The sequence below is a fragment of the Homarus americanus genome, unplaced genomic scaffold, assembly GCF_018991925.1.
Source record: "Homarus americanus isolate GMGI-L3 unplaced genomic scaffold, GMGI_Hamer_2.0 scaffold48220, whole genome shotgun sequence".
NCBI lineage: Eukaryota > Metazoa > Arthropoda > Malacostraca > Decapoda > Nephropidae > Homarus > Homarus americanus.
Window position 1 is genome coordinate 4,972,232 of NW_024755060.1, and position 16,489 is coordinate 4,988,720.

Genomic DNA, 16,489 nt, shown 5'->3' on the forward strand with positions numbered 1-16,489 from the left:
GTGTTTATTGCAGGACACTCTCTCTACCTCTCTCTCTCTCTCTCTCTCTCTCTCTCTCTCTCTCTCTCTCTCTCTCTCTACTCTCTCTCTCTCTCTCTCTCTCTCTCTCTCTCTCTCTCTCTCTCTCTCTCTCTCTCCGATGAGATTTTAATTGTTCCAGGAAGTTATGTGATCCCGTCAATTTTAATTCCCTTGCGTGAGTTTTCCGCTTGTAGTGTTTTATATAATGGTTCAGCGTCAAGGAGATGTATTCAGGATTTTTTGACGTTTTGTGTTCAATTTACTGATTAAAAAAACGGCGTTCTTTTAATTGATCAGTTTTCGCACCGAAGTCATTTCCTTGTTGTTGAAATTCTCCCTAAATGTCCCGTGGGCTTAAAATTATTTGAGCTTCCTGAAACTAACTGGATGGGATGTGGATCTTGAAACTAACTGAATGGAATGTGGGTCTTGAAACTAACTGGATGGGAAGTGGGTCTTGAAACTAACTGGCTGGAATGTGGGTCTTTAAAGCAACTAATATAAAATAATATTAGAACCATACACGTAAATTCAATGACCTTATGTTAATTTAGTGTTATGTTAATGTTTAGTGACGTAACAGGACTATTGTTTGGTGGTGTATTGAGCTTATAGTACACGCTTCAGCCCAGACCAACATTCACTCACCCACCTTGCATACTGTTGGCAGGTAGCGTGACCGGGTAAGGAGCGTGACCTGGTTTAATTAGCATATGGGAGCGTTGCTCATTTAATTTAACATAGAATGACAACAAAGCATAATTAGCATATGATGAAAATTCAGGTTAGCTTATTTAGCACCTTTCCTTACCATATTTAATCTAACCTAACCTAACATTATCTTCCCCAAGTTAACCTCACCTCGCCCAGCCCAGTTATACTCTCAGATTGTTAGAATTGTTAGGTTAGGTTAGGTAGGTAAAAGTCAGGTAGGCTGGATCCTTTTACCTGTTAGTTGAAAAATAACACTTAACATGTAGCGCTGCCTTGTATAATTACCTGAGTACAAAATTACAGGTATTTGACGGGGAATATTACAGGTATTTGACGGGGAATATTACGGGTATTTGACGGGGAATATTACGGGTATTTGACGGGGAATATTACAGGTATTTGACGGGGAATATTACAGGTATTTGACGGGGAATATTACAGGTATTTGACGGGGAATATTACAGGTATTTGACGGGGAATATTACAGGTATTTGACGGGGAATATTACAGGTATTTGACAGGGAATATTACGGGTATTTGACGGGGAATATTACAGGTATTTGACGGGGAATATTACAGGTATTTGACGGGGAATATTACAGGTATTTGACAGGGAATATTACGGGTATTTGACGGGGAATATTACAGGTATTTGACGGGGAATATTACAGGTATTTGACGGGGAATATTACAGGTATTTGACAGGGAATATTACGGGTATTTGACGGGGAATATTACAGGTATTTGACGGGGAATATTACAGGTATTTGACGGGGAATATTACAGGTATTTGACGGGGAATATTACAGGTATTTGACGGGGAATATTACAGGTATTTGACAGGGAATATTACGGGTATTTGACGGGGAATATTACAGGTATTTGACGGGGAATATTACAGGTATTTGACGGGGAATATTACAGGTATTTGACAGGGAATATTACGGGTATTTGACGGGGAATATTACAGGTATTTGACGGGGAATATTACAGGTATTTGACGGGGAATATTACAGGTATTTGACAGGGAATATTACGGGTATTTGACGGGGAATATTACAGGTATTTGACGGGGAATATTACAGGTATTTGACTGAGGGAATATTACCGTTATTTGACGGGGAATAATGGAATTATTTGACGGGGAATGTACAGGTATTGTTGAGGAATATTGCAGGTATTTGACGGGGAATATTACGGGTATTTGACGAGGGAATATTACGGGTATTTGACGGGAATATTACGGGTATTTGACGGGGAATGTGCAGGTATTTGACGGGGAATATTACAGGTATTTGACGGGGAATATTACAGGTATTTGACGGGGAATATTACAGGTATTTGACGGGGAATATTACGGGTATTTGACGGGGAATATTACAGGTATTTGACGGGGAATATTACAGGTATTTGACGGGAATATTACAGGTATTTGACGGGGAATATTACAGGTATTTGACGGGGAATATTACAGGTATTTGACGGGGAATATTACAGGTATTTGACGGGGAATATTACAGGTATTTGACGGGGAATATTACAGGTATTTGACGGGGAAAATTACAGGTATCGACTTGGCCTATTTTACCTGTTGTCAGGGGGATTTTGTGTACAGAGAAATAATGTTCTTCAATATTGTACTGTGCTGTTCCGCCTGTTACCGTAATGATGTGTAATGCTCCATATTTTTTTTTACAAAGGACAAAATATTCGACGTGTGTTCAGCGTTGTCGTTTATTTAATTTATTTATTTATTTATATATTTATGCTACTGTCTATTCCATCCCATAATAGACATAAAATGGCCACGTTATATTCTCTATTTCAGCAACTGTGTAAATTTTGTACCATATATAGTATGTTTACAATACGGTCTAGTATGGTATATAACTATATATCTTCATCTTAATATATTCTCGTATACTGTATATATATATATATTGTAATATTTTAATATACTAATTATTATATGCATGATAAATTATATAATAGTTTTAATGCAATTTACAGTGTAGATATTTATTTTGACTTGGTATTTTCATGTTTGTATTTAATTAGTGTTAATACTTTTTTCAGGTTGAGTATTTTTTATGAGTTTTGGCTTTGTTTAATCCTTTTTTTATTTTATTACTGGTAACTTTTAATATTTTGACTGGTAATTTTTTCAGCAAGAACAATTTTTTTTAATATACTAATCTCTCGGATATTTTCCTCCAAGGTTTTAGTTTCAATGTATATAACGCTTAAAAGCTTAAACTGAGATCAAAGGAATACAGCTTAATGGTATTAGTTATGGTCTGTCGTTTGGCGTTTTAGAATTAGTCTGGTTTTCGCTTTTCAGAGTAATAAGTTTTATTTTTTTTTATTTAACTGTGTGGGTACAAGTGTAAGGTCCTCCACCATTTGCCTCAGGTTAGGGTTTGTTAGGTTATTTGGGTTAGCTTTGGTTAATGTGGTTAGGTTATGTATTTTGAGTTAGGTTAATTATTTTGAGTTATACTTCACATTTGGTAAACCCAAGTTACTTAGGTTAAATTATAGGGGTTAACTTATTTAGGATCGGTTAAATTATAGGGGTTAACTTATTTAGGATAGGTTAAATTATAGGGGTTAAGGTATTTGGATTAGGTTAAATTGTAGGGGCTCAGTTATGTTACAGGGGTAAAGTTATTTTGGTTCCTCTGGTTTAGGTCAGGTTAGTTGGGTCAGGATGTGCTACCTCTGGTTTAGGTCAGGTTAGTTGGGTCAGGATGTGCTACCTCTGGTTTAGGTCAGGTTAGTTGGGTCAGGATGTGCTACCTCTGGTTTAGGTCAGGTTAGTTGGGTCAGGATGTGCTACCTCTGCTTTAGGTCAGGTTCGTTGGGTTAGGATGTGCTACCTCTGGTTTAGGTCAGGTTAGTTGGGTCAGGATGTGCTACCTCTGGTTTAGGTCAGGATGTGCTACCTCTGCTTTAGGTCAGGTTAGTTGGGTTAGGATGTGCTACCTCTGGTTTAGGTCAGGTTCGTTGGGTTAGGATGTGCTACCTCTGGTTTAGGTCAGGTTAGTTGGGTCAGGATGTGCTACCTCTGGTTTAGGCCAGGTTAGTTGGGTCAGGATGTGCTACAAAATATCACTTGACCTTTCGATAGCCCAGGTGCGACTCCCATATATTGTGCTGGTTAGGTGGGGTTGGGTTAGGTTAGGTGGGGTTAATTTAGGTTACGTTTGGTTGACTTGGGTTACGTTAGGTTGGGTTATGTACCTGAATTTGAGCAAAAGCTGAGTCAATAATTTAGGCCAAGTTGGGTGAGTTAGGTTGGGTTATATCTCTAAATGTGAGCAAAAGTTGAGTCAATAAAAGAAGGTGTAAAGGCTTGTAGACTAATATTAACGGTGACTGTGGCAGGTGAACAGGTCGAGCAGTAAGCACAGAAAGAGAGGCTCGCTGCGTGGTGGTGGCGGGTCTCGTCAGGAGTGTGTGGCTGGTGTTCCTCCTCCACCCAACACACATCAAGTGAGCCGCCCGCAGCCTAGTCCCTCTGAACCTCCTCCGCACTAGGCCATTTGGACATTTGCCCCCCGTCCCCTCGTTACCGCCCCCTTTCCTTCCTTACTCATGATTAGCACGTATATGTTTGAAATGCCAACCTAACCTATCCTAACCTAACCTAACCTATTCTAACCTAACCTATGTAACAAAACGTAAGACTCCTAACCTAACCTAATCTATGTAACAACACGTAAGACTCCTAACCTAACCAACCTAACCTATCCTAACCTGTCCTAACCTATCCTAACCTAACCTATGTAGCAACACGTAAGACTCCTAACCTAACCAACCTAACCTAATCTATGTAACAACACGTAAGACTCCTAACCTATCCTAACCTAACCTAACCTAATCTATGTAACAACACGTAAGACTCCTAACCTATCCTACCCTAACCTAACCTAACCTAACCTAATCTAATCTAATCTTCCCGGGGGCAGATGTCCGTATCTCCACTTCACCCTCACTGTTTGAACGTTTCCTTGCTGTGTGCACATTCTTCCAAACGTTGCCCTACACAGCACAGTCTTTTCTAAGCTGTGTGTGTGTGTGATGTACTATGCATAGACGTTTTATTTATCTGTGCACGTGATCACTTATATCTATGTAATTGGGTGTATCTCCGTGTACATTTTTTTAAACGACCACGCATGTGTGCACCGAGATATGTGTACTGTAGGTTCTCTCTCAGTATAAATATTGTATGTCCCTCTAGCGTTACCGTTTTATGGTGTACCTACACTATGGAACTCCTCTTTGTGTGTCACTGTGTTCACTACTGGACGTGACCATGTACACAGTTCTCTTGTATGTACCCTTTGACGTGTGTACTCTGACGTGTCTATTCTTTGACGTGTCTACTCTTTGACGTGTCAGCCCTAAACGTTTCTTTCCCTTAAACGTTCACTACCCCAACGTTGGTCTAGTTACCTCAGCTGATCCAGGCTAAAACGTTACAAGCTGAAATGTCCACCACCTTCATTATTTATCCCTATATGACGCGTTCCTCTCGTGCTGGGTGTAAATATCCCAGCTTGATCAATAAACACGTGTATTAATGTGTACTGTATCAAAGGTTTCAGGTGTAGGGTAATTATGTACGGTGTTTGTCAAGTAACTCACCTGGTTGGTCACTCTTGGTATCTAGTGCTCAATATCCCATCTGGTAATGATATTTTATGTGTATTGTGTGTGTTAGGATGCCCCTATTTTGTTGCTATATACGACTTAGTGAGTTGACAATTACAGTGTACTAATGATATGTAATTAATGGTGATGTATATACGACAGGTGTTGTGAGGTGTGAATGGTGATGTATATAAGACAGGTGTTGTGAGGTGTGAATGGTGATGTATATACGACAGGTGTTGTGAGGTGTGAATGGTGATGTATATAAGACAGGTGTTGTGAGGTGTGAATGGTGATGTATATACGACAGGTGTTGTGAGGTGTGAATGGTGATGTATATAAGACAGGTGTTGTGAGGTGTGAATGGTGATGTATATACGACAGGTGTTGTGAGGTGTGAATGGTGATGTATATAAGACAGGTGTTGTGAGGTGTGAATGGTGATGTATATACGACAGGTGTTGTGAGGTGTGTATGGTGATGTATATAAGACAGGTGTTGTGAGGTGTGAATGGTGATGTATATACGACAGGTGTTGTGAGGTGTGAATGGTGATGTATATACGACAGGTGTTGTGAGGTGTGAATGGTGATGTATATACGACAGGTGTTGTGAGGTGTGATGTGATGGTGATGTATATATATATTTGGGTGTTGTGAGGTGTGAATGGTGATGTATATACGACAGGTGTTGTGAGGTGTGAATGGTGATGTATATACGACAGGTGTTGTGAGGTGTGAATGGTGATGTATATACGACAGGTGTTGTGAGGTGTGAATGGTGATGTATATAAGACAGGTGTTGTGAGGTGTGAATGGTGATGTATATACGACAGGTGTTGTGAGGTGTGAATGGTGATGTATATACGACAGGTGTTGTGAGGTGTGAATGACTGTGTGAAGAACTAAGGGCAATTTATATCTACTATGTAACTCTTTAGATCAATTTTCTACGCTAACGTAATACAAACTCACCCTTAGCGTATCTTATAGTTAAACGACCCCATCCTCCCAGCGTTAATAGCTATAGCCAAGAGTTAGCCAGGAGTTGTAGCCAGGAGTTGTAGCCAAATCCTGTCAAGCCAAATCAAACCTTAATCTATCCCACCAAGAGTTAACCCTGTCGAATTTATGCCGAGAGACTTATAATAACTAAATCAAGTCAGTCTAAATTAAACGGTAATCTATCGCATCTCGAGTTAACCTTCCCCCCCCCCTGTACCGTAACCTCCCTCACCCTCCCCTCACCTTCCCCTCACCCTCCCCTCACCTTCCCCTTACCTTCCCTCACTTCTCCCCTCACCCCTCAACCTTCCCCGCAACCTCCCTCACCTCACCCTCTCCCTCCCTCACTCCTCCCAGTCCTCTACCCCTCCCTAACCCCTCACCCTCCTCCAACCTCCCTCACCCTCCTCCAACCCCTCACCCTCCTCCAACCCCTCACCCTCCAACCCCCCCTCACCCTCCCTCAACCCCTCACCCTCCTCCAACCCTCACCCTCCTCCAACCCCTCACCCCCTTCCCCAACCCCTCACCCCCCAACCCTCACCCCTCCTCCAACCCTCACCCTCCTCCAACCCCTTCACCCTCCTGGTACACCCCTCTCCCTAACCTCAACCCTCAACCCTCAACCTCCCCCAACCCTTCACACCCCCACCTCACCCCTCCCCACACACCCCCAATAACTCCCCACCTCACCCCCACACCTCCCCCACCTCACCCCCTCACATGAAGTTGTGAAGCCTAGTGTTGCTTGTTTACATTTCATAGTGTTTTTTCTCTCCCTTCCCCGCAAGAATAAGCACAGTGGGAAAGCTATTCATTACGATGCCCATCAGTCAGTGTCATGCCCTTGATATATGGGCTACGTCTTTTTAGTCACTCCTCTCACCCTCCTATTTCCCTCACCTCTTCCTTCCCTCCCTCCTAACCTTTTGGCCCTTACCTCCCTCCTCACTCCGGACCCTTCCCTCGTGCATTCCAATATGGTAGTTCCCGCTTAAAAAATATTCCCCTGGCCGAAATATTCACTTGTTCCTTGTCTCCACTTACATGTTACGCCCCCCACCCCACCTCACTCCCCACCCCACCCCTCACTCCCCAACACCCCACCCCCCCACTCACCCACCCCACCCCACCCCCCTTGTCAATACATACCTCAGGAAATATGGAACTTGTAAACACGAACAAGAGGTTGTGTTTGGTCTTAGTAAACAACGGTCTGAGGGGTACAGGTCTTATGCCTCGTGTGGTGTGTAAACTGTAGCGCAATCCGGCTCTTACTTTTCTTATTATTTTCATCTCCCGGGAAGCGATTGGAGAGAGAGAGAGAGAGAGAGAGAGAGAGAGAGAGAGAGAGAGAGAGAGAGAGAGAGAGAGAGAGGTTGGGTGTTCGTTCGATAAGTTGCCTGTGTTTTCTCATATTCATTCATTTAAATTATCAGATGATTCGATAGTTGAAGCCTTAATGATTCGTTCGTTAAATTCGTAAGTTAAATTAATTATCAGCTTCGTTTGTTAAATTTTCAAGGATTTATTTTATTTTAGTCTGAAAGATTCGTTTGTTAAATTCCTAGCTTTATTCCTTAAAGGTTCACTAGTTAAATTCTCAGATTTTTCGTTAAATTCTCCAACAATCATACTATGAATTGTAAATGGATATGTACGAACCCATTTAACTGGCTCCATTACGTAAAAAATAAATAAATAAACAAATTCGTCATCGGTAATGGATTAAAATTGGTGAAAAACTTTTACCCCGTTCGGACACGTCTTCTTAACACCAGTCAAGGGATGAAATTAACTTCGGGGATCTTTGTGTGTGTGTGTGTGTGTGTGTGTGTGTGTGTGTGTGTGTGTGTGTGTGTGTGTGTGTGTGTGTGTGTTCTGACGTGTGTGTGTGTGTGTGTGTGTGTGTGTTTTAAGGTAAATTGGAAGTTTAGTGTCGGTGGGATGATATAAATTGTACTTTATTTAGGAAGTCATCGTTAAAAACGGGGCCATAATTCAGGACGGACTTTAATATTTTAGAAAAGGTCGCTTGTTTGTCACGGCTCTTTAGGCTGGCGGCTCTATAGGCTGGCGGCTCTATAGGCTGACGGCTCTATAGGCTGGCGGCTCTATAGGCTGGCGGCTCTATATTCTGACGGTTCTATATTCTGATGGCTCTATATGCTGACGGTTCTATATGCTGATGGCTCTATATGCTGATGGCTCTATATGCTGATGGCTCTATACGGTGTATTCTGACGGCTCTACAGGGTATATGCTGACGGCTCTACAGTATATGCTGACACCAACCCAACTCAGCATAACCCAACCCAACCCAGAGCTCCAAATTAACATCCATAATATTTGAGAATCCCCGTCTGAGTTAGCATAATCATTGCGTTATGTGAATACCACGTACTGTAATTTCATGCTCGTTGAGGTGATAATCTATTTTAAGTTTAGCCAATACGGGTCAGTATGGTAAAAAAAAACCTAAGCATTCCACACGGCCTGTTATATTTATCAAAATGTAAAAATAAAATAAAAAAAAAAAATAAAAAAAAATAAAAAATAAATAAAAAATAATTATTGAGATTCCTTGAAATTCTGCTTCTGGGAATTCAAAATAGATTGCTAGTGGATTATGGTGGTATTAGCTTTATTAACTTGCTAGTTAGGTTATGTTGAGTAGGTTAGGTTAGTTTGATTCGTTTTTGTTAGTTTGGTTAGGTTATGTTAGTTTGGTTAGGTTAGGTTAGTTTGATTCGTTTATGTTAGTTTGGTTAGGTTATGTTCGTTTGGTTAGGTTAGGATAGTTTGGTTAGGTTATGTTAGTTTGGTTAGGTTACTTTGGTCTGGTTATGCTCGTTTGATTAGATTATGTTAATTTGGGTAGGTTATATTTGGTTAGATTAGGTTAATTTAGTTAGGTTATTTATCAAGTAATACAAAGTATTATTTCAAGAAATCATAATACTACAACAACTTTTCATCTATAAAAGTTTGATTAAAAGTATAAATAAGACTGGAAGGAAAACTTTATTGTACACTTGAAGTCAGAAGTTCCTGGACACACTTGACAATATCTCGTCTAATGGAGCATCATATTGGCAAGGGGGAGTTATTTATATTTTTTCTATTAAATTTTTCTGGTTATTTTGTTATGATGTGCAATGAGAGGCCGTTTAATCACTTATGGTTAGGTTAGGTTAGATAAGGTTTGGTTAGGTTAGGTTTTCAATCACATTATATGACCTAGAGTATATGTTTTAAGTAGATGACAGATATCAAGTTAGGTGGATTTTTTGCTTGTCTTTTTGTGATTGATGTAAAATTGATCAGGAATTCATTATTAAATTACCTTTGGACACTACTGTTGGGTATTGATAATATAAGCCGTAAGGAACACAGGTGACTGGGCTTGGGGGTGAAAATGTAATCTAATTCTACATAATATTATAAATGTAATCTAATTCTACTTAATATTATATATGTAACCTAATTCTACTTAATATTATAAATGTAATCTAATTCTACTTAATATTATAAATGTAATCTAATTCTACATAATACTTTAAAGTTTTCTATAAATAGTCGATGTAGAATCATTTATACATTCTGCCTCGTATCGTTATACATATAATCACTGTGAAATCTGGTCGTAGTAACTTCATTTGCCAGAGTTTGTGCATTAAGACCATAAATATTGTGAATGGTGTCGTTTGCGTGATGTTATGGTAATGTAATTGCCTAGTATTTTAGCGGCTGGATGTTGGTATTGACGCAGTAATGTGCATCATTAGACGAGAGGTGTGGTAGTGTCAGCCCAGAGTGAGACAGGCTAGAGTGAGTGTGTGTATGTGTATGTATGTATGTATGTATATATGTATTAAACCAACACATAGGACTGCTTTTAACACACACACACACACACACACACATACATACATCTTCCTCCCGTGAGTGTGAAGGATGTAACAGCTCCTTCCAGATCCTTCAAGCTCTCTCAGGAGTCCTTCGTCTCAATTACACTCTCTCTCTCTCTCTCAATCTTATTCTTTCATTCTCTCTTGTTATCTCTCGTTCTCTGATTCTTCCCTTCTCTCATTCTTCCCTTCTCTCATTCTTCTCTCTTATTCTTTCATTCTCTCTTATTCCCTCGAGTGCTTGTTTCATATCCGTGCATCAGGGTGTCACTAATTGCCCTTTCCCAAGTTTTTACCTATTGCTTTTCTTATTTTTTCCTTCATATACATTTCTTCCCTTGCAGTACCTTTTACCCCAGTGAGAGTGGGTCCCATTAGTGGCAATACAGGTACAGCACACCAAGCACTTAAGCCTTTGTATACAAGGTGGTAATGTGACCGGTAATGCACCTGCCTGACTGGCTTCAATACCCTACCCCACCCCACCCTACCAGACCTGACACAACCCTACCCTACCTCATTCCACCCTACCTCTACCTCACCCACCCTACCTCCCCTCTCACCTCACCTCCACCTCACCCCACCCACCCCACCCACCTCACCCCACCTCCACCCCCACCCACCTCACCCCACCTCCCACCCCACTTCACCCACCTCACCCACCCCACCCCACCCCACCCCACCCCTAACCTACCCCACCCCACCCTAACCTATCCCAACCCCACCCTAATCTACTGCACCCCACCCTAATCTACTCCACCCCCAACTTAAGGCTAGGTACCCATTCACAGCTGGTATGATTGGAGGTGTCACGGATCTAAACCAACTTGCTAAATTTTGTGTCCACTTAATGCTGCGTCCACTTAATGCTGCGTCCACTTAATGCTGTGTCCACTTAAAGCTGTGTACACTTTATGCTGTGTCCATTTAATGCTGTGTACACTTAAAGCTGTGTTCACTTAAAGCTGTGTACACTTAATGCTGCGTCCATTTAATGCTGCGTCCATTTAATGCTGTGTCCACTTAAAGCTGTGTACACTTTATGCTGCGTCCATTTAATGCTGCGTCCATTTAATGCTGCGTCCACTTAATGCTGTTCCCACGTTTTACCCATTTTTTACCATTGTGTTAAACTTATTCGTGAAGTTTTTGTTTGATTCATACACTGCACACTTAGGCTCACTGGTGTATGTTGTATGGCATGAATGCATGTGTACATACATACAACTATTGTATATGAACACTCACCAAATTCACCATGCAGTATATGTGAACAATCAGTATTATATTATCATTACAACTTATACTGATAATAGTACCACTTAAGTTGTATGGTACTAGACTGAAGGAAAGATGGCCACTTAACGTACTCTTTACAATCAGGTTAATGTATTTATTTCTGCCAACAGCTGGGTGAGCTTCCGAGCAGTGACGCTATACGCTCGGCTCTTGGTGAACTGGAACTAAGTGGAGAGGACTCACTCATGGAGGCCATCAACCCAGCACTCTCCCCACCTACCTCCTCGTCTACAATCATCGCCGACGTGCCTACCTTCCCCGCCATCTCGAACCAGCCGCTACAGCATCCTGCTTTATCTGCTGGAATCACCTCCTCCTATGCGACCACCACCAATGTGCCTCAGCTGTCATCCGCCATCCCTCAACTGTCATCTGATGTCCCTCCATTGTCCTCTGGCATTAATTCCGATGTACGCCTTGAAGACATTGAGTTGATGATAGACAGCAACTACACCGGGGAGCTGCGACCCTCTGTGGAAAATGCTATTGAGCGAAAATGGTCGAGGACTGTCGGACCAGAGTTTGAGATTGTCGTAAGTTGAGATTGTTTATTCTCTCTCTCTCTCTCTCTCATTGTCGTAAGTTGAGATTGTTTATTCTCTCTCTCTCTCTCTCTCTCTCTCTCTCTCGCTCTCGCTCTCGCTCTCGCTCTCTCTCTCGCTCTCTCTCTCTCTCTCTCTCTCTCTCATATGTAACTAAACTGTGAGTTTTGTTTGGCTACAATGTTTGATGAAATGGTCACTATGGGAGCTGGCTTACAGTGTTCAGATTAAAGTATTGCATCAAGTTTTGTTTCCATGTTATAGCTCAGTGGACTTGTGGTACATGTTTGTTCTTGCTTAGATGCCTTCGGTAGCTTAATACGTAATGGGTAATCTCCTCCATGTTGCTACTACATTATGACTCGTGTTTGATTAAATTTTTTTGGCCTTGTGGAAATCATATAAAGAATTTAATTTTAATTTCGTGTTTATAATTTCATGGAGACCTTCGATAACTTTTTTTAGGGGGGGAGGGGGGACATTCTTGCTCCTGATTGGCTAATTTACTAAAACACCTGAAGCCTTTAGTTGTTAAGATGCAGATTTTCATGGTTAAGCTTGTATATTTATTGAGGTAGTTATCCTGTTTTCCACGTATCGGCTCAGTGGTGTAATGTACTGTACTGGGCATGCATGGTATCTCTGAATATACTGTACAGTACCTGACCATTTTCAAGTGTGGGTTAAGTCTGGCCTTGCATAAGCTTGCGTTGGTGATATCTTAACTTTTAATGTTGGATTATTCCACATTTTCACAACTCCAACTGCAAAGAAATAACCCCAACATTGTTCTGTGTTGATTGTTTCTTCAACTTGAGGCTGTGACCTCTAATGGGGTGACTCTTGACTTTACACAAGAGGACATTTAGTTAAGTATTGCCTGAGACACCTGTAAACTCTAGTTAAATCCCTTCACTTATAACATTGTTCTTCCTTAATATAATATGAGCAACTGGATTTATTTTATTTTATTAATCAGTGAGTTTGTAAACCAATTAGTGAACAGTCCTTGGCAGGTGTTGGGGACTAGGCAGTTAGTGTTCTTTTAGTGAACTTCACATTATTTATTTTGTTTTCCAGTACAGGTCTTCATGCGTGTTACCACATTACTGTATTCATTGTTCTGCTCAATCAGTCTTGGAAATAGATAAACATAATCTTAAGATTCATAAATTCACCTAATGAGGGAATATATTTAAATATACTGTATACCGTACATGTACTGCATACAGTATTAAATGTTTCATGACTCAGTTGTTAGTGGTCTAGACGCACAGTTAATGAGACAGAGGTTTTATTTTACAGCCAGAGAGAGTTGGTGGGATGTTATTGTGTGGTGCTGTGTTGTGCTGGCCACTTGCCACATCAGTGCTCTGGGCTGAGCTAATCCTTTTGCCTGGAGTCTGTAGTTCTGTAAATTCTCTGAAACTGCTAAGGGGATTTTTCTTTGTTTGCAGTGGAAATTAATACAGTACAGTAATATTAAAATGAGTCCTTACTGAGTACAAGTGTAGAAACCTGGTCATTGTGTCTTAACCCCTGGCCTGTAGAACTGCTTTATCTTCCACTTATTGTCCTCCAGTCAGTGATGCCTGGAGGTTGGTGCTGTCAGTCCATTTGTCTTATTGTATCTCTTTATCCATCTAAAGTTTGTATCCAGAACAAAACAAGACTCACTCTCCTTTTGTCATAAATGATACTCTCATTTCAGTAGAGTATTATATATTGCTGCAGGGGGTGTAGAGGACTGTGTCGTCCTTGAGGGTGTGAAGCATTTTGATAGACATACAGTTCATTGTTTGTTGATGAGTGTAAATTACACATTGATATTCAAGCTGGCATTCTTGAGGATAATACATTGAGTTATACTTAACTTGCACTCCACAAATTGTCTCTTAACTTGATCAGTACTGTATTGTTCTGTGAAGTATGAAGTCCAGTAAAACTGTCCAAACAGTAATAACTATATGTATATATGTTAATACAGACTTGTACATTTCTTGTTGAACTAAAAACTAGTTCAGGGTTCTTTGTATGTAAAATGGCGAGTCTGAGATGAGACTTTGCAAGTTTGGGCCATGCTCAGCTGGGGGCTCCATTGGGAGGCACCAAGATGCAGTAGGGAGAAGGCAAGACAATCTTCTCTTTGATTTTAACAAGTTTCCTGGGAAATAACCCTGGACAACTTTATGCCTACCCCAGGATTAAAACTAATAAGAGTTTACAAGTTTGAGGCATCAGTGTGAGTAGGACGCACCTAAAGCACGAGCCTGCTTATGTAAATTAAGTCTGTAGAAATAAAAACCAGACAAGATCTCTCAAGCTTTATTTTGTTTTTCAGGTTGCCCAGCTAAGCAAGTTTGAAGAAGGGGGTGGACTGGGCATCAGCTTAGAAGGAACAGTGGATGTGGAAGGTGGGAGGGAAGTTCGCCCTCACCATTACATCCGTTCCATCCTGCCTGATGGTCCCGTGGGAAAGAATGGACGCCTGTGTAGCGGTGATGAGCTTCTTGAGGTATCATTTGTTCCTTCATTGTTACTCTGTGGCAGGAAAAATTTAATGAGATTTGGGGATTTATTTTTATTATATAATTATTTTAGAAGTATCTTGTGAGGCTGTTTTTTTTATTTTTTTATAAAGTTGTGACATTGAAAATATTCCAAATTGTGTAGGATTCATTTTATAATATAATTTTTAGCGTATACACTAAAATTATAACTAATTTAGAGTTTTCGGTAATGCTCGGGTAGAGTAAATTTGAAAAAGCATGTGTAATGTTCATAGTTGACGAAATATGGAAACCATTATTATCCAGTAAACTCCCTATGCAAATGTTTGCAATAGTGGCATTCGTGTTTTCATTGCATTTTAAATTTGTATTTTTTTGTCAACTGCGTTTGGCCCAGACACCTGACAGCCTCTGCTTTCATTATTGTCAGTAGTTTAATAGTTATATTATTTATCATATTTCATTAAAAAGAGATTGACATTATTTTATATTGCAAACAAATGTTTGTTTTTTATCATTTTTCAAGTCCATATCATTAAAGTGGTGCCCATCAGGGGTACTATTATTTACATAGTGCATTAAAGTTTTTATTTGGTAAAGGCTTAATCCTGATACCTAATTAACTTGCCAAGCATATACAGTACAGTATTTTGAACTCACTAAGTTTGTTTATATAAAATATAATTTAATTTTAAGCAATTGTCAATACAGTATTTATACATCTTTATATAGTACAGTACAGTACAGTACATGTCTAATGTGACATAATATTATATACAGTACTATGTCATACTAATATAATCTGTCATTAGTCTTCTAGTGAATATTACACATGCTGGAATAAAGTTTTGTTTTGTTAGGTTGTGTACAGTAGTCTCTGATCAGGGTAAATGAAGGTACCGGTATATTGTGTGTGTGTAAAGAATGGTCTTATATTTGTACACTTACACTATCAGGGAAAGACTTCATTTGTCAGTTGTTCATTTGGTGACAAGACTCAACAACAACGGTGGTAGACAAGTGTTAAGTTTGACCGTACAGTAGAGACATTATGAAGCTCCCCCTATAAGATGGTGCAGTATCTGACTGTGGTATCATTACCAGGTTAATGGTCAGAAGTTACTGGGACTGAACCATGTGGAAGTTGTTGGCATCCTAAAGGAACTCCCTCGATATGTGCGTCTAGTTTGTGGTCGACGGGCACCAGGAGCTCCCCCACCTCTACACCCCATTGATGCGCCCACAGCAGATCGTGATGCCTTCGCTGCTAGGGTGGGCATTTTTCTGTTATTGGTTTTCTTACTTTAATTTCTATTTCAATGCCTTCCTAATTGTTTTCATGCTTTGTAGCTTACATATCATTTTAGATTTTGTGTTTGAGCAACTGGTACTTAATTTTTTTTTATGTGTATTTAATTGCTGGTAATAATCAAGGTATTGTAGTAATTTATATAATGTGTGTCCAAGTGCTGTTGCATTTTATTTATTATTACTATTACTACTACTGCTACTACTTTGGGGGTTCAGTGGTACAGGTAGTCTTGTGATGAAAGTATTTGGTGTAAATGTTCAGACTATTGTACAAGGAAAACAGATTGGTAGTGTTTTAACCTTGTGATGGTGTTGGGTTCCAATTACTTTTACTGCACAAAATGTGGAGGTACCGGAGTGAGAGCTTAAAATAGAATGCAAGAAATTGAAATTGTTGTTTTCCCGGGAAGGGAATACAGAGGGGGACAGAAGAGAGTAGTTTATTATGAAGAAAAATATATTAACACTGCGAAAGGAAGATACTGTAGTTGCTTCCCAGGGGTAGAAAGTCTGGGTGT

General features: G+C 40.1%; 1 protein-coding gene across 1 annotated transcript in view; it reads left to right on the top strand.

The window, feature by feature from the left end:
- Window positions 1-16,489, top strand: part of LOC121856339 (patj homolog) — a 99,096-nt gene that overhangs the window by 66,253 nt on the left and 16,354 nt on the right. Inside the window, exons 5-7 of the mRNA XM_042351828.1 lie at window positions 11,718-12,141; window positions 14,492-14,665; window positions 15,765-15,932. Coding sequence (XP_042207762.1) covers window positions 11,718-12,141; window positions 14,492-14,665; window positions 15,765-15,932 — 766 coding nt within the window. The remainder of the gene's footprint in view (window positions 1-11,717; window positions 12,142-14,491; window positions 14,666-15,764; window positions 15,933-16,489) is intronic.